At 51.7% G+C, this 24858-nt stretch overlaps 1 protein-coding gene across 4 annotated transcripts; it reads right to left on the bottom strand.

The window, feature by feature from the left end:
- Nucleotides 1-1084: 1084 nt before the first annotated feature.
- PNPLA3 (patatin like phospholipase domain containing 3) lies at nt 1085-24457 on the bottom strand. Of its 4 annotated transcripts, XM_054470037.2 has the most exons (9): nt 24119-24457; nt 21059-21291; nt 19338-19403; nt 15114-15323; nt 13555-13615; nt 10939-11160; nt 8087-8219; nt 3288-3392; nt 1085-1933 (listed from the first exon to the last, which is right to left on the bottom strand). In XM_054470037.2, exons 1-9 carry the CDS (start codon nt 24303-24305, stop codon nt 1708-1710), a joined length of 1443 nt encoding a protein of 480 aa, XP_054326012.1. In that variant the 5' UTR covers nt 24306-24457; the 3' UTR covers nt 1085-1707. The 4 variants fall into 4 exon arrangements, with proteins under 4 accessions (XP_054326012.1, XP_063519162.1, XP_063519164.1 ...); XM_063663092.1 differs by lacking the exon at nt 8087-8219 and having other exon boundaries at nt 10923-11160; nt 24119-24426; XM_063663094.1 differs by lacking the exon at nt 15114-15323 and having other exon boundaries at nt 24119-24426.
- Nucleotides 24458-24858: the final 401 nt, after the last annotated feature.

The following is a 24858-nucleotide window of genomic DNA, read 5'->3' as shown; positions in this document are numbered from 1 at the left end:
AAGACCCTGCCACTCACCAGACCTGAGCTCACTGATGGAGCAAGCACTGAACAGAGGCCTTGGGAACTCACTTAGCCCTCAAGATGTAAGAAGGCAGGTTCAAACCCCGGAACTCCTGCCCCAAAGGGAGCTCATTATTTTCACAAGTAGCCTCTTTTCTCAAAGAGTTCATGGTCTCATCAAGAGAACAGGCCCACATAGAGTTTGTCCCTAGAACCCGCTTCCTTTAAAGGGTCTGTCTTCTCAGTCAAATGCTTTGTCTGAACTTGCTGGTTCTTCCACTCCAGGGCACGTACACAGTATGGATGAGGGTTGTAACTTTCTTTTCCAACATTTAACAGTTTGAGCATACCATTATTTTTCTTGTATGTACTGTACTCAAATGCATAAATAGAAAAAAATACACGTTTCACCGTCAATCATATTACACTGACCTTGCTAATAAATTATCACACCTGGGGAAAAGGTGAGTTCTGGTCTCAAGGGCTTCTCTCCATCAAGGCTGGCAGAGTAAGGAAGACAGAGAGAGGTTGGGGTGATGAGAGAATGGGAAGATGCAAGGAGAAAAAAAGAACGCAGACCAGAAGCATGTGGAAAATAAGCCAGGTTCAAGTTGTGTGCTCCAGTGGAGAGGAGGCAGAAGCTCCTGCTGTGTTTGGCTCCTGCCTGGGGGGCTGAGGTGAATGCCCTGCACACTAGATTTTTGTGTTTTTTTAATTTGTTTTTTTTTTTTTTTGAGTCAGTTTCACTCGTGTTGCCCAGGCTGGAGTGAAATGGTGCGATCTCAGCTCACCGCAACCTCCGCCTCCTGGGTTCAAGTGATTCTCCTGCCTCAGCCTCCCGAATAGCTGGGATTACAGGCACGCACCACCACGCCGAGATAATTTTTGCATTTTTAGTAGAGACAGGGTTTTGCCATGTTGGCCAGACTGGTCTTGAACTCCTGACCTCAGGTGATCTGCCAACCTTGGCCTCCCAAAGTGCTGGGATTACAGGCGTGAGCCACTGCACCCAAACGATTTTTTTTAAGGCTTATTCTACTAACATCTCACTGATTCACATAATACAAAATTCAACAGATAACAACGCTTCCTTACATTTTTATACAAAACTCTATAAACATTATTTTAGTTAGGTGAAAAAGGTGTTCTAAAATGTAAGTAGATTATCATCTTGTTACCCCTGCCATGGAGATGTTTTTAGTAGTCAAGGTTATCATCTTTGCAGGCCACCCGACAGGCAGTGTCCTTCTTGGGGACGAACTGCACCCCTTCCCACGTCATGGGGAAGTGGGATCATGCTATTCTCTTCCCTCCACCCCACAAGATCACACATGGGCCAGCCCACTCCCCATCACAAGGCCCCCACCCATCCAAACACTGGTCATGCTAAGAACCTCACGCTGGAACAGTCTGACCATCAACAGGGCCACGAAACAGTCAGTAAGGGACCCTCTACACTGGGCTTCCTGGTGTCATTTCCCAACCAGCTGAATTAACGCATGCTGACGTATTAGACTTAAGTGCTGGACCGCTACACAGATGAAAGGTTGCTTCCTAGCTTTTCATAAAACCAACTCAGCTCAGAGGCTGGGATCCTCCATGTCACAGGCAGGGGTCACTATACAGCAATGCGGAGGTAGCTGCACAAAGATGGGAAACTTTAGCACCTCTGAAAGAATCTGCTAGACTTGCCTCCTCAAGTGACTCACAAACTCTTCTCTAGTGAAGAACTGGGAAAGGTGGAGAGCCCCTCAGCACCAGCAGGTACTTTATTGCCCAAGAAGTTCAGGCTGGACCTGAGGATGGACCGTGGGGTGGCCTCTGCTTTGGTCTCTGCTGGACAGCCCTCGGGGGAGCAGGGAGTCCAGCAGGGCCAGTCCTGCTCAGGTGTGCATGGGGAGGCCTGTTGGCTGCTCACTGGCATCTGGGACCTGAAACACATGGAGAAAGTTGGCTTAGAGGCCGTTCCCGCTGCTGCAGTATGCAGTCTGAGCTATGGTGGACCCACACTGCCAGCCAGTAGAGGGCACCACCACACACACTCCAGGATGCAGTCCCAGCCAGAGACACAGCTTCTTCCAGCCCTCAGTGCTGGGCTGATATCATCACCTAGGTCTTCCAAGCCTGTGGCCCTCCCAGCTACCTGGACACCTCCCACTGGACATCACAGGTGTCGTCCACCAACGAATCCCTGGAGGGGTCTATCGGTTTCCCCCACACAAACCTGCTTGCCCGCTAGGGTGTCCTACCACCGCCTGGCACCACTGACCACCAGTCACCAGGGCTGCCCCCGCTCCTCGGGCTTGGAACCAACACCTCCTCCTGTCCAAGAGCCTAAGGAAGCCTCTCGGACTACAGATCGTCCCTGCCTGGGCCCTGGGAGCCCCCCTTGCTGCCTGCTGCCAGCCGGGGCCCAGGATCCACCCTCTACTTGGCCACTATTGCCCTCTTCCCTAGCAAATCGGATCTTTGCGTTCCCCTACTTTTAAATCCTTCTGTGTCTACCAATAACAACAATAGCAAGAGAGGCCATACCTCCTGATGCCCAGCATGTGCCAAGTACCATGCTACGGGCTCTCAGGAGCTCACGGAAGCCCAGTGAGGGGACGGGGATCGCCCCTGTTGGCCAAGTGAGGAAACCAAGGCCTATGATTTTCAGGATAACGCCCAACCCCGGTAATGGGAGCCAGACCCTGAGCTCTGGCTCAGTTTCCAGAATTCAGAATTAAGTAGCAGCATCCCCTGGGGCCTGTCAACACAGACTGCTGGGCTTCACCCCGGAGACTGTGACTCAGTACAACAAAGGGTGGAGGACAGGGGGCTTGCATTCCCAGGCACCTAGCCACATGCTCCGAGGAGCTCTACTAGCCCTGCCCCTCCAGAGTCCCACCTCCTTCCTGTGCCATGGGCGCCAGAGCTCCTTCCCTCAGGCACCCCAGTGCTATCTGACACTCCCTGGTCCTCATCCCAGCCATTCTGTCTGAAGCACCTTTCCCTGCTTATCCGGGGCCTCTCTGCTCTTCCACCATCAATGCTGCACTCAAAGAGACTCATCCGACGGGAAGTCTTCCCAGGCCCCGGTTCAGGTCGGCCTGGGTGACAGCTCTCAGCAGGTGTGCCGGGACCTCTGACTGACTCAGCTGCCTCCCATGAGACAGGGTCCCCACACCCAAGGGCAAACTCCTTGCTTGGCATTCAGCCAGCTGTTTCTAGAATGTCGTGTGAGGCCTCATCAGATGAGAGAGGTGCCCGTCTGGCCCACACACCCTCAGCCAAAGTATTTACCTGGAGGCAGGGAGCAGACACATCAGCGCTCGAGTGAAGACCTGTGAGGTCACCCACTGCAGCCACAGGACATCGTCGGGCATATCCGGAAGCCATGTCACCAGTCTGCAGAGATGAGACCAAGTACACAAACACACGCATAGGCAGACACAACAGCTTACAACACTACCCTTTGTTTACAAAAGCTGCCAACGTCACCTCCAATCTGATGACTTCCCAGAAGGTGGATCTGGGATGCTAGGACAAGGACGAGCCCACCTGAAATCTCTAAAGCAAAATGAGGCCACTTCTGGTTCAAGAAAGCTCAAGGGACTTACACTGAAATAAAGGGGGAAAAAAAAAACTTTGGCTTTTCAGGGCTCTTCCCAGCTTGGAGAGGAGCTGAGGCCCATGGCAGCTGCTGCAAGGGCTCTCATGGTCAAGACCATCCCCTGCCTCATGGTTTGCTGTGCTTGGTCACGTGTGAGCCCAGCAGAGGCACCATGGAGAGGTCTGACCACTACCTCCTCTAGACTCTCCATCCCCCAGACACAAAAAGGACCCCCACCTCAGGGTCTCTGATAAATGCCTGACCACAGACATCCCCCCGGCAGTGGTGGGGTGGGGAGGAGGAGGCTGATCCTGGGGAGTGGAGAAGGAATCTAGGAAGGCCAGGGGGAGAAAGGAGCCGGCTTTTGAAGAAGGGACTGGGCATTAAAAGATTAATCAGGGCCAGGTGCGGTGGCTCACACCTGTAATTCCAGTACTTTGGGAGGCCGAGGCAGGCAGATCAGGAGGTCAGGAGTTTGAGACCAGGCTGGCCAACATGCCAAACCGCACCTCTACTAAAATTACAAAAATTAGCCAGGTGTGGTGGCACACGCCTGTAATCCCAGCTACTCAGGAGGCTGAGGCAGGAGAATCTCTTGAGCCCAGGAGGTGGAGGTTGCAGTGAGCTGAGATTGCAACATTGCACTCCAGCCTGGAGGACACAGCGAGACTCCATCCCCCCACCCAAAAAAAAAGGATCAAAGGACATGACAGACTAACTTACTAAAAACAAAGTAAACACCCACACAAATCTTTGTGTAAAGATATGAGTGAAATAAGTGCTCAGGACTGCAGCATGCAACCACCTCATGTTTCCCAGTGTGGCACAGAGAAAATCCCCAAGTACAAGCGCACCCTTATAAGAAGTGATAAATCTGCAAGAGCAACAAGGAAGGAGCAGGGGCTCACCAATAAGCAAGATATTTCAACAGGTTACTGGACTCCAGGCAGAAGGGGAGGGGGCTGGTGATGAAACCGGCAGAGCACGGGGAGCCAGCATTCACCACCAGGGCAAAACCCAACAGTTCAACCAGCTCCAGGGAAAGGAAGGGCTTCTAGGAAAGAGGTAGCATCCCCAAGTAGACATCCTTCCGGCAGCCTGCCTGTCACTATCTGGGAGCTCTGCCAGGTGATGCACCTACCCTTTTCTCCCTGAGCTCCAAGTCCTCTGTTGCTATATGGGAAAAAACCCACCAAGCACATGCCCAGAATAAGTAGCATAAAAGAGAAAGATGAAGAAACAGAACAACTAGCCCAAGAAGAAATGGAGAAGGGATGATCCAGAGGACAGCAAATATTCCAAGAGAACATTACATCCATAAAACAAGAACAGAATGCTAAGAAAAAAGAATGAGAGAGTACTCTTGGAGATTAAATTATATTTGCTGAAAGTAAAAACTGTAGGATAAGACTAGAAGACAAAATTTGAGGAAACCTGTCAGAGCAGACACAAAAAGACAGAGTGATGAAAAATATGACAAAGAGAGAAAGTCGGACACAGAGACAGGAATCCAACCCAGGAAGTCAAACATCTTCCTAATAAGAGCCCCCAGGAAGAGGAAGAAAAAGTCTGGGCAACATAGTAAGATCTTGTCTTACAAAATTTTTTTAAAAAATTTGTTGGGTGTGGTGATGTGTGCTTATAGTCCCAGCTACTTAGGAGGTTGAGATGGGAGGATCACTTGAGTCTGGGAGATTCAGGCTGCAGTGAACCATGATTATGTCACTGCATTCCAGCCTGGGCACCAGAGTAAGACCCTGTCTCAAAAAAAAAAAAAAAAAAAAAAAGTAAAAATAAAATGGAAGGGAAGGGATAACAGAAATAACAATAGAAGATAATTTCCCAGAGCTGGAGAATGACAGAAGGCTTTGACTGAAGGGGTCCCCAGTACTTGTCCAGCTCAATAAATGAAATAAGGACTTACACCAAGACATATGACATTTCAGATTATAAAGGATAAAAAGACAGCCCTAAAAGCACTCACCTGCAAAGAAGTGAGAATGTGACTGTCTCCGTCCCAGGCTTCTCACTAACCAATATACTGAGACGAAATGATTTTCAACCTGCAATTCTAGACATGGCCAACTTATCACTGAGATATGATAGAAAAAAAGCACGTTTCCCAACACACATAAAGTCAAATGTTTTCTTCCTTGAGAGTTTACTAGAGACTCCGCTCCAGAAAAACCAGGGAAAAGCCAAGAAAAATGAAGCTACAGATCCATGGATGGCACAGTGGCTCCAGGAGGAAAGATGGCAGGATGTAGCTGTGTGGTGGACAGCCCAAGGCACACACCCAGATGGAAGTGGGGCACGGAGGACCTAGGAGTGGTCCAGGGACAAACGGCAAGACCAGAACTACCTGATGATCTTAAAAAGCAACTGGGGATGGGCTGGCTCATTCCCTCCCTTTCAGAAGCATTTCAGCAGGAATGTGAATCCTACCCCTTAAAGAACACAGCATCTGAGGTTATTTTAACAGCTCAGGTATTAAACTGCCAAGTCCAGGGCCACATCCACAGGAGGCTCAGCAGCCTTTTTGTAGTAGACAGGTCAGCACTCGCACCTCCTCACACCTTCAGGCTCTTTGTTCTCCCTTCCCTGGACTCCCTGCAGGCCCACGCAGCCCCATTCCTGACGCCTGTATTAGCTCAATTTTTTTCTTCCAGTCCCGGGTGATATTCAGACCAGGGTAATTTTTTCTTTTTTTTTCAATCAAGTGCCCTCCACTGTCAGACAACCCACTGAGGTCGGTTTTCCTATCCATATATTGCAGATGAAACCGCTGACGCTCAGAGAAGTCGAGTAACTTGCCTGAGGTCACACAGCTTAGAAATTGCACTGCCCTGGTCTAATGCCCATACCTTTTATCTGTCTCTAATTTTACGATCATCATTATTACCTGAAAATAGAAATCAACATCTCTAGCTGGATGCTTACTACGGGATGAGTACTCCTGCACTGTGACTCAGTAACCAGATTGAGTCTCCTGACTACCCTTTTCTCCAGGTGATCTCTCTAGATGGGAAGCTGCAGCACAGAGAGGTGGATTCAGTCACCCAGAGTCACACAGCTGTAGTAAGCAGTGCAGCCAGGACTTGAAGAAGAGCAGTCTGACTGCTGAGCCAAGCTCTGACCATTCTGCTCCCCGCCCCCACCCCCACCCCCCCTTTCAGAGGAAGCCCAGTCAGAGGAAACCCAATCAGAGGAAGCCCAATCAGAGGAAGCCCAGTCAGAGGAAGCCCAATCAGAGGAAGCCCAATCAGAGGAAGCCCAATCAGAGGAAGCCCAGTCAGAGGAAGCCCAATCAGAGGAAGCCCAATCAAGAAGTTCTAGGAGCGTCACACTGTGTTCTCCTAACTGCTGGCTCTGAATCATATTAACAAACTATGCCTAGAACGAAAGATGGAATTCCCTATGTTCTACTTCCATGTGATTTGATTTTTTTTTTTTTTTTTTTTTTGTTGAGTCGGAGTCTCGCTCTGTAGCCCAGGCTAGAGTGCAGTGGCATGATCTCGGCTCACTGCAACCAACCTCCACCTCCCAGGTCCTGGTTCAAGCAACTCTCCTGCCTTAGCCTCCAGAGTAGCTGGGATTACAGGCACGCACCACCATGCCCAGCTAATTTTTGTATTTTTATGAGAGACGGGGTTTCACTATGTTAGCCAGGCTGGTCTTGAACTCCTGACCTCATTATCCACCCACCTCGGCCTCCCAAAGCGCTGGGATTACAGGTGTCAGCCACCGCGCCCGGTCGTGACTTGATTTATTATTTTATTCATTTCATTACATTTCATTTTATTTTGAGATAGGGTTTCTCTCCTGTCATCCAGGCTGGAATGCAGTGGTACAATCTTGGTTCACTACAACCTCTGCCTCCCAGGCTCAAGCGATTCTTCTGCCTCAGCCTTCCAAATAGCTGGGAGTACAGGCACGTGCCACCATGCTCCGCTAATTTTTGTATTTTTAGTACAGATGGCGTTTCACCATGTTGGCCAGGCTGGTCTCAAACTCCTGACCTCACATGATCCACCCACCTTGGCCTCCCAAAATGCTGGGATTACAGCCGTGAGCCACTGTGCCGGCCTTCGTGTGATTATAAATGGAAACAGCTCAGAGGGGCAGCAAGGATCCTGCTTCTAGGCCTGGCACTTCTACTAGGCATCTCTGTGACCTCAGAGCGGTGACCCCAAGCTCTCCAGGACTCAGTTTCCTTGGGCAATCACAAGAGACTAGACCAGCTGCTATGTGAGGCCACTGACAGCTCTAGGAGTCCCCACGCAGAGTTTCTGGGCTTGCGCTGAGTTACAGGTGCATGTGTGGCTTGAGGACAGGCGGGCAACGTTCAGGGGCATTGCGCATAGACTGTGAGCTGTGATCTGCGGCATGCCAATCCAGGTCCCAGACTACATTCCACCATGATCTGTCATCTTGTTTCATCCTCATATCAACCCTGTGAGGAAGACACGGAACCACCTAAAATGCTCACCTCTGGACAATCGCAATGGCAGACTCCACGGGCAGGGTACACGGCAGCATTACATAAGACATTATCCTAATGGGTAGCAAGTTGCAAATCTTGCTCATGTATCCACCTTTGTCTTTCACTTCTTCACTCAGTGCTGAAAAAGACAATTTGGAGCTACTATCTCCCACCAGTGTGAAAAACCAAACCACTTTACTCTGTTGGTGCTTAGCATTTCCATGAAATACGCCCGTCCTGGCAGCCAAAGGGTCAGAAGCACTCACAAAGGCAATGAGGTGGGGTTTGCCAGGCTGCTCCTTTCTTTTTTTTTAGACAGAGTTTTGCTCTTGTTGCCCAGGCTGGAGTGCAATGGTGTGATCTTGGCTCACTGCAACCTCCGCCTCCCAGGTTCAAGCAATTCTTCTGCCTCAGCCTCCCAAGTAGCTGGGATTACAGGTGCCTGCCACTACGCCCAGCTAATTTTTTGTATTTTTAGTAGAGATGGGGTTTCACCATGTTGGCCAGGCTGATCTCGAACTCCTGACCTCAGGTGATCCACCCACCTCAGCCTCCCAAAGTTCTAGGATTACAGGTGTAAGCCACTGCGCCCGACCCAGGCTGCTCCCTGCACAGCAAGGGCAGTGTGAAGCTGAAGTGGGGAGCACAGCCAAGAACAGCTAAGAGAGTGCTGACGGGGCATAGGGTCCCCACTCCCAGCTCCTTTAAATTGACAAATATGTTTGGAAGTCGCCATTCCAGAAAGCCTGCTTTTATTTTCCTTGAAAAGACATGTCCATTTCCAATATCACAGCTGAAATTAAATAGAAAATGGTGTGTAAGTCATGAGGCAAAGAATCATCTTGTATTAAGAAATCTGAATATACCCCACAGCAAATAATGTGCACAGAAACAGCTACATCAGGCTGGGCATGGTGGCTCATGCCTGTCATCCCAGCACTTTGGGAGGCCGAAGTTGTTGGATCACTTGAGGTTAGGAGTTCAAGACCAGCCTGGCCAACGTGGGGAAACCCTGTCTCTACTGAAAACACAAAAATTAGCAAGGTGTGGTGGTGTACACCTGTAATCCCAGCAACTCAGGAGGCAGAGGCATGAGGATCATTTGAACCTGGGAGATGGAGGCTCCCGTGAGCCAAGATCACACCACTGCACACTCCAGCCTGGGCGACAGAGCGAGATTCTGTCTCAAAAAACAAAACACAAAACAAAAAACAGCTACATCAAACGTCACAGCATCTATGTTCTCCTAGGTACTTCTCACGCACCACCAGCTTTACAAGTTGGTCCTTGACCCTCTGCTGGATTCCAGAGCCTTCTTCCTGGAGCCCCAGTCTTTTAGTCCCTCTCTTTAATGACCTCGTGATGCCTCAAATCATATTAATCTGGTCATATGGTTTGGATCTGTGTCCCTGCCCACATCTCATGTCGAATTGTAATTCCCAGTGTTGGAGGCGGAGCCTGATGGGAGGTGATTGGATCGTGAGGGTGGATTTCCCCACTGGTGCTGTTCTCTTGATATTGAGTTCATTCTCGTGGGATCTGGTTGTTTAAAAGTGTATGGCACCTTCCCTCTATTTCCCTCTCCCTCTCACTCCTGCTCCAGCCATGGGATGTGCGTGCTTCCCGTTCGCCTTCTGCCATGATTGTAAGTTTCCTGAGGCCTCCCCAGAAGCTGAGCAGATGCCAGCACCATGCTTCCTGTCCAGCCTGTGCAACTGTGAGCCAATTCAACCTCTTTCTTTATGAGTTACCCAGTCTCAGGTTATTTCTTTATAGCAATGCAAGAACAAACTAATGCACCTGGGCAGCTGCTGTGTCCCATCTCTTAGGGCACCTCAAGAACAAGGAGATATGTCTGACTCATTTTTGAATTTCTCCAAATGCCCAACTCTGTAGCTGGTTTGTGGGTTCTTCTGTTTGACTTAGTCCGTGTTCAGGCTACTGTAACAAAATGCCACCAACTGAGTGGCTTATAAAACAACAAACATCGATTTTTCAGAGTTCTAGAGGCTGCAAGTCCCAGATCAAGGGGCAAAAGACGTGTTGGTGTCTGGTGAGGGCCTGCTTCTTCATAGACACCACCTTCTGAGTCCTCACATGGTAGAAGGGACAAGGGACCTCTCTTGGATCTGTTTAATAAGGGCACCAATCCTGTTCATGACAGCTCTTTCCTCATGACCTAATCTCCTCCCAAAGGCCCTACCTCCTAAGACCATCATGTTGGGGGTTAGGATTTCAACAGACAAATCCCGGGGGGTACACAATCATTTGGACCATAGCACTGTCTCCATTTCATATTTGATGACATTATAAAATACAGCACCATTCAATGGAGGTTCAAAATTGTGGGTTTAGGGGAAGGGAGAAATTAGGAGATGCCTCAAGAAAGGAGCCTTGAGGTGGGTGGACAGGTGGAGGGAGGCGGCCGGAAAGGAGCTCCGAGTAATGGGCCAAGTCCCAGATGCAGAACCCCCATCCTTGGGGTCCATGAAATCCAGGATGGCAGGAGCTCAGGTGCCATGTTAGGGAGACAGGGTTGGAAAGCGGGACAGAGGGCCCAGCTGCCACAGGCGGGAGCCTATATGGGGAACCCCAAGGGGCTCAGCTGGAGTTTGTTTTCCTCCTGGTCATGACCCCACAAGAAGGGAGACTTGGCAAGTTTCCAGGACTGGGGGGGGGTTGGGGGCTGTGCTGGGAGTGATGGCAGCAGCCCAGGCTGTACACATGGAAGGAGATGTTCCCAACCACCTGTCATGGTTGCCTCGCCCTATCGCTCCCATGTGGCAGTACCACCTTCCTCCATAATGCACAAGAAAGAAAACAAGGTGCTGCCCATGCTCACCCTGAGGAGTGGGTACCTGTAGCGAGCCTGGGCGAGACGGTGTCCAGGATGCTCTCATCCCAGGGCAGGATGCTGAGACGCAGGTGGTCTAGCAGCTCGTCTCCCTCCAGCCTCACAGCCAAGGCAGCCGACTCTGGGGAAGAATCCAGACTCATGTTTGCCCAGCTGGGCGCGGCAACCTCAGGATCCATCCCTTCTGAGGATGACTTCAGGCCCGGCTGGGGCCTATTGCAGATGCCTGTGGAAGGGCACGGAAAACAAGCCCATCAGGCGAACGTGGGGAGTGCTGGTCATTACCCACCCATCTACCCAACTGCAGGGAGGCAGGCAGCCGGCCTGTTATTAGCCAAATGCAAGGGGAAGAGGGGAAGGGAAGAGAATGAGCACAGGTTTTTGTCACCCAGAGAAAGGGGTATGGGGCTTTAAAGCAGGACACACGTGAGCTTGGCTCCTGCTAGCTTTGTGGGCTCCATCTACACGTCTGGATTCATGAGGTGCAAAGGCGAGGGTTAGTGTTCATTTATAACAACTGAACCACTGGTTACACCTGCGTCCCAGGCCCTGAGCTAGGTGCTTCACCATCAGGCCTTACAGCAACCATTATCATCATCTCCATTTTTCAGCTGAGAAATCAGAAGCACAGCGAGGTTAAAAGACTTGTCTAAAGCCACACAGCCAATACATAGCAGAGCCGGGATTTGAAGCCGGGTCTGATGTCAAAGAGGGTACTCACTTCTATCACACGGCCTTGGAAGAAGCACCCAGCAGGGAGGATTGGGCACCTGTATGTGCCAGGCCTTGTCCTGGGTGCTGGGACTCAGCCACCAGCACCAGTGAGTGGCCCCTGCTCTTACAGCATTGGCACACAGGGCTGCGGGAGGGGGCCTTCAGACAACCACAGCTGCACCTGGCCAAACTCTGGCTTCCAATTTCAGGCTGAAGAGACCAGGGGCTGCTCCTCAACGCCTGAGCCTTGCCCCCCAAGATAACCTCACATTCATGCTTGCCCCGGCTCTTTCCAGGCCCTATCAGATGCCCTCCTCACCCTCTGAGATGTCACTTTCCCTTAGGAATGTTGCCAGGTATCTGTTCTCAGGGAGATGCTGCTTCCAGCATCTCTGGCACACCAGCTCTTCCTGCCATACCGGCTCCCTCCTAATGTCCTCAACCCTCAACCCATGGGCACATCTCCCCATCTCCCCTTGCCCAACTGCTAAAGCCAGGAGCCGGGACTGCGCTCTTCTGTCTTCCTCTTTCCAAATGTCCCATAGGTCATTTCCAAGTCCTATTCCCCTGGACTCCTTCAAATTGGTTTCCTCCTCATGACCCTCGCAGCCCTGATGCTGGTGGAGCCTCTGGCTGCCTCACTGGCCTCCTAGACGCTGGTATCTCCCTTCCTGTCCTGCATCCAGGGGGCTTCCAAAGCTCTCCTCTGATCCCCTCACTCCTACTGCAGCAGCCCTCAGTGGCTCCCTACTGCTGCAGGATGCAATCCCCCTGTATCCAAAAGGCCCAGCCTGCCCTCCTCTCCCATTTTTCACCACTCCTGACCCCCTCTTCTCCAGCCATCTCTTAGTGTCCCCACCCCCACGCTTCCAGCCATCTCTTAGTGTCCCCATCCCCACCCCTCCAGCTGCACAGGCCTTCATGCCATCCTCTCTGTGTCCTGAAGGCCTCGCATCCATGGGCCCTCATGCCTAAGGCTCTCCTACTTATCCCCAAAGTCTTAATGTGGATTCACGTCCTCCGAGAGGCCCTTCTTCCTCTGGGCCTTGGTGTTCCATCCTGCATGAGCCTCCAGCATCCTGTGTCTTCTCCTTGACACCTGTGCCTTCTCATTGGCACCTGTACTTTCCCATCGATACAGCATCACCCTTCTGCTTACTTATCTGCTCACTTCTCTCACAAGGCTGGCAAGGGCCACACCTCTGTGTTCACTGCAGTATCCCTAGCACACAGCAATGAACATTTTCTGAGCAGATAAATACACATATGTCCTTAAAAATGCAGTCTCCTTGGTCTTGGACAATGACAAATTCACAAGACCAATACATCAATCAACTTTTAGTATTAAAGAAAAATAGCTCCCGACACATCTTTTTGCTTCCACTCTAATATTTCTAGAGCAGAACTCCCTGAGCCCTGACAAGCCAGGATGACTTGAAGGCAGAAATGTGCTCTGGGAAGAGCAAACTGGTCTAATGGGCTTGGACCCACACCTGACTGGAGATGAGAAATCTGATTGCTTCATGTGGGGTCCAGGTGCAGAAACTCTTTAACTTCAGCCCTTGTTAAACTAAAGGATCACAAGAGGTCGAGCTGGAAAGAAAAACCGCCTTCAGATAAGGGGACCCTGGGGAGGGAGAGGGCCCTGGAGTCATGACATCCCAGTTCAAATCTCGGCTCTGCCCCTTAGGGAGGGGTGTGTGCTGCTTGGCTCTCCTTTCCAAGCTTCTGTTTCCCTATCTGTAAAATGGGACAGAGATTTCCTATCTCCCGGGATCACGAGTAGGTTGAGCAACACAAGGAAGGTGTTGGGCACTAAGGTGTACGGCAAACCTCAAGTGTTTACCAAGACCGCTAGTAAACGTTTGTCAAAAGGGCATGGCTGATCCTCCCAGCCCATACATACCCTTCTCTTCCAAGAACCTGAATGCGTCCAAATATCCTCGAAGGCATATCTCTCCCAGCACCTGTGAGCAAAGCAAGCAAGAGGACTACAGCAGGGAGACACCAAGCACCATTTATTTAAGCATCATTGGAAGACCGCAGAGAGCACCGAAGAATCACGCAAGCTCTGAGTCTGCTGGCTGGGGGGACTGAGACACCTGGGGGCTGAGCAAACGGCTCTGTGCTCCCAGGAGACAGTTCCCTGCAGGTCTCAGCTTGAATGTCACCCTTCCACGGAGACTTTGCAGGCACCCTAGCAGGCCGGAGCCTTTTTTTTTCCTTTTTCTTTTCTTTTTTTTTTTAAGGCAGAGTCTTGCTCTGTTGCCCAGGCTGGAGTGCAGTGGTGCGATCTCGGCTCTCTGCCACCTCCGCTTCCAAGGTTCAAGCCATTTTCCTGCCTCAGCCTCCCTAGTAGCTGGGATTACAGGTGCCCGCCACCATGCCCGGGTAATTTTTGTATTTTTCATAGAGATGGGGTTTCACCATATTGGCCAGGCTGGTCTCAAACTCCTGACCTCAAGTGATCCACCTGCCTCAGCCTCCCAAAGTACTGGGATTACAGGCGTGAGCCACCGCACCTGGCAGGAGCTTGTTTCTTTGGGGTCCCTTGGTCCCGGAATAAGCCTCCAACCTAACAAACTTTGCAGCCTATCCCAGTTGTTACTAGGACAATAAGAGCTGTCTCTTCTACTCATCTGCTTATAAAGCACACAGGAAAACCAATCCTGTTAGACAGGTTTCCCTCTCCCTTGGACTGTGAGCATGCATTGCATTGCATAGCCTTCTTTCTTTCTCCCCAGGAGCACCAAAGTTTGGTGTACATGGTCTGCAAATTTCTTACTATGGTAGAGTGGTAAGGCATACTAAAACAACCACAATCAAAAAAGGTTAAACTACCCAACGCAGTTGTTCTTGACCGTGTTTCCAAATAAGAATCATCTTAGTGGCTGGGTACAGTGGCTCATGCCTGTAATCCCAACACTTTGGGGGGCTGGGGTGGGAGGATCACTTGAGGCCAGGAGTGTGAGACCAGCCTGGGCAACACTACAAAATTTTTAAAAATTAGCCTGGTGTGGTGGTACATGCCTGTGGGTCCCAGCTACTTAGGAGGCTGAGGTGGGAGGACTGCTTGAACCCAGGAGTTGAGCTATGATTGCACCACTGCACTCCAGCCTGAGTGACAGAGCAAGACCCTGTCTCAAAAACAAACAAACAAAAAATCATCTTTATAACTAAAAAAATAAAAAATCCTAATACCCATACTGCACCCCCCTGACTATATAACCACAGCCTGGGAAGTGGATGTGAGTTTTAGGTCTGGGTATATGTTCCCAGGGGATTCCCATAATCAGGGTGGTGCCTCACCTGAGCTTCTGGGACAAGCGCCTTTTATTTCCATTAACCATCAGAGACAAGGTCTATTTCTGTTTGATTGTGCAGAGAGCAACTGGTAGTTCCTGGCAATCAGGGAGGCAAAGAAGAGCTGCACCCAGAACACCTACCCCCTCACCACCAACTCACCTTGAGATCCGGGGGCACAAATGCTCTCGAGAGAAGGTAGAGGTTCCCTGTGCAGAGGCGTAGGCTGAGCTTGGTGATGTCCACGTGAAGAAAGTTCGTGGACATGACTTTAGGGCAGATATCGTACTCCCCATAGAAGGGGGACACGGTGATGGTTGTTTTGGCATCAATGAAGGGTACGTTATCACTCCCTCCTCCATCCACATATCGCTTTTAAAGAAGGGAAAAAAGGACTGGCACTGTCTGAAGCTCTGGGTTAGTGCTTAACTGCTTAACAAGCTTTCACATGTGAGCAGAGCTTCTCAGAGCCGCAAACAGGCTGATATGGAGGGAGGACATTCATTGGCTTTGGAATCACTCCTGCGACAAATCCTTACTGAGCATTCCTGTGCTAGGACAGGTTCTACTCTGGCTCTCAGGGTCGCTGTCTACTGTTGTACAGTGTGTGCACTGCACAAAAGTGCCTGGCAAAGAGGCAGATGGAGACTGGAGTCCATGTTGTGTTGGCCAAGTCCTAGAGCCAGATGGACACCTATAGGAGTGCTCATGTAACATGCCTAAGGGGGCCATATGAACTAGGGGGTGCTCAGTGCACTGGGGACAGAGTGTGATGGAAACCCAAAGGAGAAACATGGTCATGGGTTCAAATCCAGACCCCTTTGCTGCTTGCAAGGAGGATACACAAATCTGGGATAAGACCTTTAACCCACGAGCCTGTCTCCCCCCACGCTTTGACAATTAGAACCAACACCTGGAGGGACTTTTGAGACTTAAACAATGAACCTGGGACCTCAGAAAATGTCCTCTAACCCACAACACAACAGCATTTTGGATAAATTATTCTAGGGGTGAGTTTTCCTTCATCTATATCCTTAAACCACCTTATTGCCCATAGCTCAGCTGGGGCAGGCAGCTTTTGCTACAATTTGGACAGAGCCTGCACCTGTGAAACTCGTGTCTACAATGATTTCCAGCCACGGCCATCACAGCCAGCCATCAGAGCCAGCCATTAGATACCCACAGAGAAAGGCCTCCAAAAGATTCCAGCTGGGAGGCTCTCCTCAGCCCGCCCTTCCACACGGAGGAATTTCAGAGCAGAGTTTGGCCTAAAACAGGTCCAGGAGAGAATCAGACATGTTCAGCCTACACCTTAGCCATCAAGATTCTTGCCTGGAGTCCAGAAATGATCACAAGTTTACACAGCAACATTCCCAAAATCGTAGCCACACAATTTCTAGGGCAGATGTAGCAAGGCATCAAAAACCTCACTAGGAGCTGGGCATGATGGCTCACGCCTGTAATCCCAGCACTTTGGAAGGCTGAGGCACATGGATCACTTGAGGCCAGGAGTTCGAGACCAGCCTGGGCAACATGGTGAAACCCTGTCTCTACTAAAAATACAAAAATTAGCTGGGCATGGGGGTGTGTGCTTGTAATCTCAGCTGCTCGGGAGGTTGCAGTTACCACCGAGGGTTGCAGTGAGCTGAGATCACGCCACTGCACTCCAGGCCTAGGTGATACAGTGAGACTCTGTCTCAAAAAACAAACAAAAAGCTCACTAGCATAAAGAGACTCAGAATGAAATGCCAGGAATCTGGAGTGAAGACCAAGAAGGAAGGCGGCTGGTGGATCATCTTCATTCAAGGGGTAGTCTGAAGCCCAAATATTCTCCTGCCACGTACAACTTTTCCATGCATTTTGAAATTTTTTATAGTAATGTTTTGAATTTAGGAGCTCCAGTGGTGCAACTGATTAGCACGTGGTATGTACACAGTAATGCTTTGAATTTGCTTGCATTGAATTTCAAGAATAATGGGTTCTAATTGTCAGCAAGATTCCTATGAGCGCACTCAACGGGTGATGACACAGCATCCCGGGCCTCTATACACCAGATGCCAGTGGCACTTCCCCAGTTTTTTTTTGTTTGGTTTTGTTTTTTTTCTGAGATGGAGTCTCGCTTTGTCGCCCAGGCTGGAGTGCAGTGGCAGGATCTCAGCTCACTGCAAGCTCCGCCTCCCGGGTTCACGCCATTCTCCTGCCTCGGCCTCCCAAGTAGCTGGGACTACAGGCGCCCGCCACCATGCCCGGCTATTTTTTTTTTTTTTTTGTATGTTTAGTAGAGATGAGGTTTCACTGTGTTAGCCAGGATGGTCTCGATCTCCTGACCTCATGATCTACCCGCCTTGGCCTGGCACTCCCCCAGTTCTGACAACCCAAACTGTCTTCTGATGTGGCCAGACATCCCCAGAGGGGGTTGGGGAACGATGCAAGACTAGCAAGTGAGCCGGCACAGACCCAGTGCCTAGTCCAGAGCCTGCAGAACAAACATTCCCGCTTCGGCTTCTCCATCCCCCTGGCATGGCTCAGAAATCAGCCAATGCACATATTCGCTGAACTCAGCCAAATCCGAACACTGCCAGCAGCTTTCCAACAAAGCTATGGGCTGAAAAGGACAGAGTAGGACCCAGAGGGCTTGAAACTCTTGACCAGGAAGGAAAGCCAGCACCGTGCACTGGGGAGCCAGAGAGCATCACTACGTTGCTGCTGGGTGCACTCCTGCTGAGTTCCGGGGAAGATCAAATACCCACATAAAGCCACCAGCATAACAAGGGGTTGGGGTCCTGCTGATGCCCAACCATGCTGCGGCAATGTCGGAAATCCAAAATGTGCTTTGGTCACTCAGTGGCTGGGTACTCCAGTGGCTCCGTGGACCACTATCCTGGACCCCAAACTACAGAGAATGAGAAGAGCCACCCTGCAGTGAACCAAGACATGCCCTGTTCTGATGGAGGAGCAGAGAGTGACCTGGGCGCAAGCTCCCTGGCCATGCTCCTTGGGCAAGTATGACTCTCAAGTTCCCCACAGCCACACAGGATGAATAATCACATCTCCCCTCGGTTGTGGGGACCCTATAAGATAACGCATAGGAGTACGTAGCCTGTAATGGGAGGCTCCTAATGTGAGTCCCTCTGCCACGTGGCTCTGCCGGTGCTACATACAGGACTGCATCAAAGGTTCCGCTGCTGCTCTTGTGAGTTCAAAAATTCCCCTAAAAGGCTAGTATTTTACAGCCTAAACTTCCTCCTGCGCATCACAAAGTGGCAAAACAAAACAAAGCACAAATCTAGGTTAGACCAGGCTTACAGATTTTTGTTGTTGTTTAGAACACATATGATTGTTGGCCGGGCACGGTGGCTCACGCCTGTAATCTCAGCACTTCAGGAGGCCAATGCGGGCGGATCACCTGAGGTCAGGAGTTGGAGATCAGCCTGGCCAATAAGATGATACCCTGTCTCTACTAAAAATACAAAAATTAGCTTGGCGTGATGGCAGGCACCTGTAATCCCAGCTACTCGGGAGGCTGAGGCAGGAGAATTGCTTGAACCTGGGAGGCGGAGGTTGCAGTGAGCCGAGATTGCACCACTGCACTCCAGCCTGGGTGACAGAGCCAGACTCCATCTCAAAAAAAAAAAAAAAATATATATATATATATATATATATATAACTGTTATAGTTCCTCCTAAGAGTAAAGCTCCACCTTTCAGGGGTAACAGATTCTTCCAGGGGTAACATGTTCTTCAGTGTCATATACTTTATTTATCTTTTTTTTTTATTTTTATTTTTTGAGATGGAGTCTCGCTCTGTCACCCAGGGTGGAGTACAGTGGTGCGATCTCGGCTCACTGCAACTTCCGCCTCCCGGGTTCAAGCAATTCTCCTGCCTCAGCCTCCCGAGCAGCTGGGATTACAGGTGCACACCACCATGCCCAGCTAATTTTTGTATTTTTAGGAGAGACAGGGTTTCACACTGTTGGCCAGGCTGGTCTCAAACTCCTGACCTGTTTCAGGCTCCCAAAGTGATCTGCCTGCTTCAGGCTCCCAAAGTGCTGGGATTACAGACATGAGCCACCGCGCCCAGCCAACATCCTATAGTTTAACTAGATCACTGAGAAGCTATCTGATGCTTAAGGTGCAGATTAAGTGAACCAGCCAGTTTACCTTACAGATAGCCAGATAATTAATTACACATGCAGTAAGCTTTGCTGCCTGGGTAGCCTGGAAGTAGGGCCAGCTGTGGCTACTCTGTCTGAAAGGCAGTGAGGCATGGGGCTCCACCGTGGGACAGACCCTGAGGTGCCTGACACTAGTGCCTTGCAGGCAGGAGATGTGTGAGCACGCTTTAGAGGCCCCCAGGACTCAGCACTAGCAGAGAAAGCCGACTTACCACGCCTCTGAAGGAAGGAGGGATAAGGCCACTGTAGAAAGGGATGAAGCAGGAACATATCAAGGCCTGTGAAAGCAAAAGAGAGAGGAGTTATAGGCGAGAGCACCCTTTTAATTTCCCTGATCCTTCATAAGCCTTCTCCAAGTGAGCAGGACAACAAACCTGAAAATGCCCTTTGCACAGAGTAGGTTAATCCATGGGTCGAAAGAACGGGGAACTAACATACACCCTCGGACTTCAGGCCCATGGGTCTCATCTATTGCATAATCCCCTTAACAACTCTGTCAGTGAACTTCAACTTCCTCTCCTTGCTCCCCACGAGAGTCACACTGGGTCACCACAGACAGGACCAAGGGTTGTTGGCTCATGGACTGAAAGGGGCTAGATCAGTGCTGTTCAAATGCCGGTATTCATTACCATCACCCGAGAGCTTGTGGAACCAGAGATTCTGCGTCCCTCCCCAGAATTCCCATGTAGCAGGTCAGAGGTGGCCTGAGGGTCTGCCTTTCCAATAAGCTCTCAGGAGCTGCTGCTGTGCTGGTCCCAGGATCACACTTAGCGAAGCGCTGTGCTACAGAGCAGTCAGCAGGCACCACAGTGATTCACTGGGAGAACGGACGCATGTGGGAACAGACAAGTGCTGGCTGTTTAGAGAAAGCTTCTGCAAACAAGGTTAAACAGAGGATGAAACTGGCTGCTGGTTAGACGCGACAGGCTGCTGTTTTGCACAGATCTGTTAAGTAAAATGGAGTCCTTCGTCCAAGGAGCGCTTATGAAAGCATCAGCCGAATGTAATGGTGTTTTGGTATTGCAAATTATCTTCTCTCTGCTAGACCCTGAGGATACAGGCAAATAAGGCACGTTCCCACCCTTGTAGGGTTTCCAATGAGAAAGCATCTTCATTATGGAAGATGCATAGAGGAAGCTCGGGAGAGGCACACCTGCAGGACAGGTTCCTTGGACTGGACGGTCATGAGCCAAGTGTTGAAGGAAAGGCAGGAATTATTTGAAATTGTAACTGCCAGGCTGAGGTGGGCAGATTACTTGGGTGCAGGAGTTTGGGACCAGCCTGGGCAACAGGGCAAAACCCTGTCTCTACAAAAAGTACAAACATTAGCAGGGTGTGATGGCCTGTGCCTGTAGTCCCAGCTCCTCGGGAGGTTGAGATTGCGCCACTGCACTCCGGCCTGGGAGACAGAGCAAGACTCTGCACCCTGCCCCCCACCAAAAAAAAAGAGAAAAAAAGTGAAGAAAAGAAACTGCCCTGGAACATTCAGGGTTTATAAACATTATGGACCAAATCACTGGAGGCGTACAGAGTTTATGCCACTCTGGCACAGGGGGCCTACAACTGCCTATGTTGCTTCCAAAACAAAACAGTCTTTTTTTTTTTTTTTCCAGACAGCATCTCACTGTCACCCGGGCTGGAGTACAGTGGCATGATCATGACTTACTGCAACCTCCACCTCCCAGGCTCAAGCAATTCTCCTGCCTCAGCCTCCCTAGTAGCTGGGACTACGGGCCCACAACACCATGCCTAGCTAATTTTTCTGTATTTTTTTGTAGAGATTGGGTTTCGCCATGTTGGTCTCAAACTCCTGGGCTCAAGCAACCCACCCGCTTCGGCCTCCCAAAGTGCCAGGATGACAGGCATAAGCCACCACACCCATCCTAAAACAGCTTTTCTAACTTGACAACATCCAGATAAGCAAACTGCTTACATCCACGACTTCGTCTTTGGACCGAAAGTCAGACACCAGAACGTTTTTCCCATCAGACACTCTGGTGAGTGAGATGCATATTTTGCCGGAGATGAGCTGGTGGACATTGGCTGGGAGGTATTTGTAGAGACCCTGTCGGAGGAACTTGCTTAAGTTGAAGGATGGATGGAAGATGCCAATGTTCCGACTCCTGGCCTTCCGCACAAGATCTGAGAGGACCTGCAGAGTCTGCTCTGGGGACAGGAGACAAATACATGAAAGAATGTACCACACTGGGATGGCGATACTTCTGGCAAGGCCAGAAACCAGACAGCAAGGATGCCACCAACATTTGTCTAGACCAGTACTGTCTACTATGGGAGCCACATGTGGCTATCACGCCCTTGAAATGTGGCTCGTCTGAACTGAGATGTGTAAGATACAAACTGGATTTCAGCGGCTTAGTATGAAATATCTTGTTAGTAAATTTTTATATTGAATAGATGTGAAAGTGATACTATTTTGGATATATAGGGCTCAATGAAATTAATTCTACCTGTGTCTTTTACTTTATTCAACGTGGCTTCTAGAAAATGCACAATGACATCATGGCTTCCAGTATATTCCTACCACACAGCGCTGCTGTAGGCCTCAGCCACAGGAATGAGTCTCCCACTCTTCCAGAAGCCCAGGTGAGCAGGCCTCACCCCCATGCCCCGCAAAGTTACAGGCCAGGAACATATCAGCATCAGAGCTTTGGCGTAGATGGCCTTAATGCTGTCAGGTGCAGGAGATCTGACCTCACTTACTGGCCTGGACTCTCGGGCTGATCTGCACTCTCCTGGCATGCAAGACCACCCCTCCCAGCCCAACCCCTGAACAGCCATAAATCTTGGGATGCACAGGGATGGGCATGCCCCAGCCTGTCCTGACCCAAATCTGATCTTGACTCACAGCTCTCCTTCCCTGAGAGGCCAGAGGGGTGGAATTGCACGTGGCTGGCAGGTTCTGCCTGTCCCTCCTGCCAGGTTAGCCTCAGTTCAGATGCACTGAGGAGCTGTGTCCAGGATGCAGCCTCTGGGACATGCTCAGCAGTCCCCAAGTGCACAGCCCTCTGTGAGACGGGGTTAAAGCAGGAACCTGGAGCCCTGGAACCCAGGGATTGGCTCCTGCCAACACCTCCAGATCCACTTTCCAGGGACTTAGTGGTTCCTGAGCCTCCCTGTGTCCTGCCCGGGAAAGCCCCAGGCTGCATCTGTCCTCTGCCCAGTAAGGAATCCTTTCTATACCAGAGTGAGTATACTTTAGGCTCCTGGGACCACTGCATTTGAATTCTGTCCCAATGTAAACATTTGTCCATGTGGGTGTCCACAGGCCACCTTGGGATACAAAAAACTGACTTTTATTGTTGCTAAACCCCAGGGTGTGCAAATGATCATGTGGCCGGTCTAATCCTCCTGAAGGCCACATTTCCTGCCCTTTGCTCCTCTCCCCTTGGCTTAGGGGAAGGCAGACAGCCAGGACGGTCTAATCCCTAATCACCACCTCCCAGTCAGCCCAGAGGCTGCCCACTGCTCCTACCCAATGGCAGGGCTTCCTCTACCCGCTTCCTCACCACTGAACAGTCACCCCCTGCTGGCTCTGGCAGGCAGGGCAAAGAGTCCATTGTTAAGGAAGCCCAGATAAAAGGGGGCTGATGGGGGCATAATCTCCTGCCTGGGGAAGTCTGGGTGTCAATAGCTCCACAATGCTACTTGCCCCAGCCCCTGCCTGCTGGCTCACAACCCCCTCCCCGCCTCCAGGACTGTGGCACACAAATTCGCAGGAAGCATACCACACCCCAGTAGTTCGGGCTAGTGAGAAACAAACCCTCCGTCTGCACCCCCACCACATACACACACAGGTACCCACATGGACAGATATTTCATTAGGACAAGATTCAAATGTACGGAATCTCACTTCCAGGAGTACTGAGCTGGAGAGGGGAGGGTGGGCCTAGGTCAGTGGAAACTAGAGGAGAGGATGGGATTGGGGGGTGTCCAGGGATGCACTCCAGCCCCCAGGAAGGGTCCCAAACACTGGAGGAGGAGGAGGAGGAGGAAACAACTTTCTTCTTTCATGGTACCCCTCCCCACCAGACTCCAGTTAGCCTGCCCTGGAGGATGCCCAGGGTTGCCCTTCTGGGAGGCTACCCAGCCCCCAGAAGGCTGGGCTGCGACCCAGAGAGCGCAGGCAGCAGGGCGCAGTGGCTTACGCCTGTAATCCCAGCACTTTGGGAGGCCGAGGTGGGCGGATCACGAGGTCAGGAGATCGAGACCATCCTGGCTAACACGGTGAAACCCCGTCTCTACTAAAAAATACAAAAAATTAGCCGGGCGTGGTGACTGGCGCCTGTAGTCCCAGCTACTCGGGAGGCTGAGGCAGGAGAATGGCGTGAACCTGGGAGGTGGAGCTTGCAGTGAGTTGAGATCGCGCCACTGCACTCCAGCCTGGGCGACTGAGCGAGACTCCGTCTCAAAAAAAAAAAAAAAAGAAAAAAAGAAAAGCGCAGGCGCGGGGTGTCTTGAGTCCCTCAATCCCCAGAGGGAAGGAGCCCACCCTGGGTCACCGGCCAAAGCCCCATTCTTTGTCCGGCCCAGGGCAAATCGGCCCCTCGGCAGCTCAGCCCGTCCAGCACCTCCCGAGAGGACACAGGGGATCAGGAGTCCGCAGGGGCCAGCACTACCCTCCGCCCCGGGTCGCGCTCCCTACTCCCAGTCGCTCCGAGACGCTCCGACTCTCAGTCCGGAGGCGAGGGTCTCCCTTCATGCACGGGCGCCTGATGGGGGTAGGGGTGGGGACGCACGAGAGTCCCAGGCTTCGGCCCGGACCGCTCGGGGTTCCAACGCCCCCTTCCCGGGCCCAGGAACAGCGCCCCCGCAGGAAGCATCTGCCCCGGAGGGGGCCCTCGGGATGCACCCCACCGTGTCCGCGTCCGGTGCCCGCTCCTCCCGGACCCCGCGACCCCTAGGGATCCCCCGCTCCCCGGCCTAGGGGGCGCCCCCTCCGCACGCGGAGCCCGGGCGGCGGCTCCAGACGCACCCAGCGGGATCCCGGAGAGGACGCCGACGCAGTGCAACGCCCCGGCCGAAGCGCCGAACAACATGCGCGCGTCGCGAAGGAGGTGCGGGGCGTGCTCGCTCAGGCAGCGGGTCGCCCCGACGTGGTAGAAGCCCAGGAAGCCGCAGCCCGCGAAGGACAAGCTCCAGCCGCGCTCGGCGTCGTACATGGCGGCGGCGGGGCGGGGGCGCGGGTTCGGATCTGAGTCGGGATCGGGAATCGGCTCGGGTCCTGATCCTCAGCAGCTCCGCCCCGCGCCCGCAAGCGCTCTCTACCCGGCCTCAGTGTCTCCGCCAGGGCATTCCCAGCGCCCCGCCCCCCTCGGACCATGCAAATGAGCCGGCGGGAGGCCCAATGAGAGGGCAGGACGCCCTCCCGGGCGGGGCTTGGACGGGGATGGGGGTGGGGACGAGGTCTGGCGGGGGATGGGGCGGGGACCGGGTCTGGGAAGGGGATGTGGCGGGGTTGGGGGCTGGGAGGGGGATTGGGGGCGGGGGCTGGGAGGGCGATGGGGGAGGACCTGTTGTGGGGGTCCAGCCTGGGAGCTCCCCCCAGCGACTCGAGAGAAAGCATTTTTCCAAAACTCCAACAGACACTGCATGTCCTGGAGAGAAACGGCTTCCTTCTGTTTTCCTTGTCATCCGTTAAGTCCGGGGGTGGGAGGGGAGTCGCAGTTGGTGCCCACTTGATCCTTAACATCCCTTTGACACTTTATCACGTCC

This window comes from Pongo pygmaeus, chromosome 23, assembly GCF_028885625.2.
Source record: "Pongo pygmaeus isolate AG05252 chromosome 23, NHGRI_mPonPyg2-v2.0_pri, whole genome shotgun sequence".
Lineage (NCBI taxonomy): Eukaryota > Metazoa > Chordata > Mammalia > Primates > Hominidae > Pongo > Pongo pygmaeus.
The sequence above is the reverse complement of the archived record's forward strand: the minus strand, read 5'-3'. Positions and strand labels throughout refer to the sequence as shown.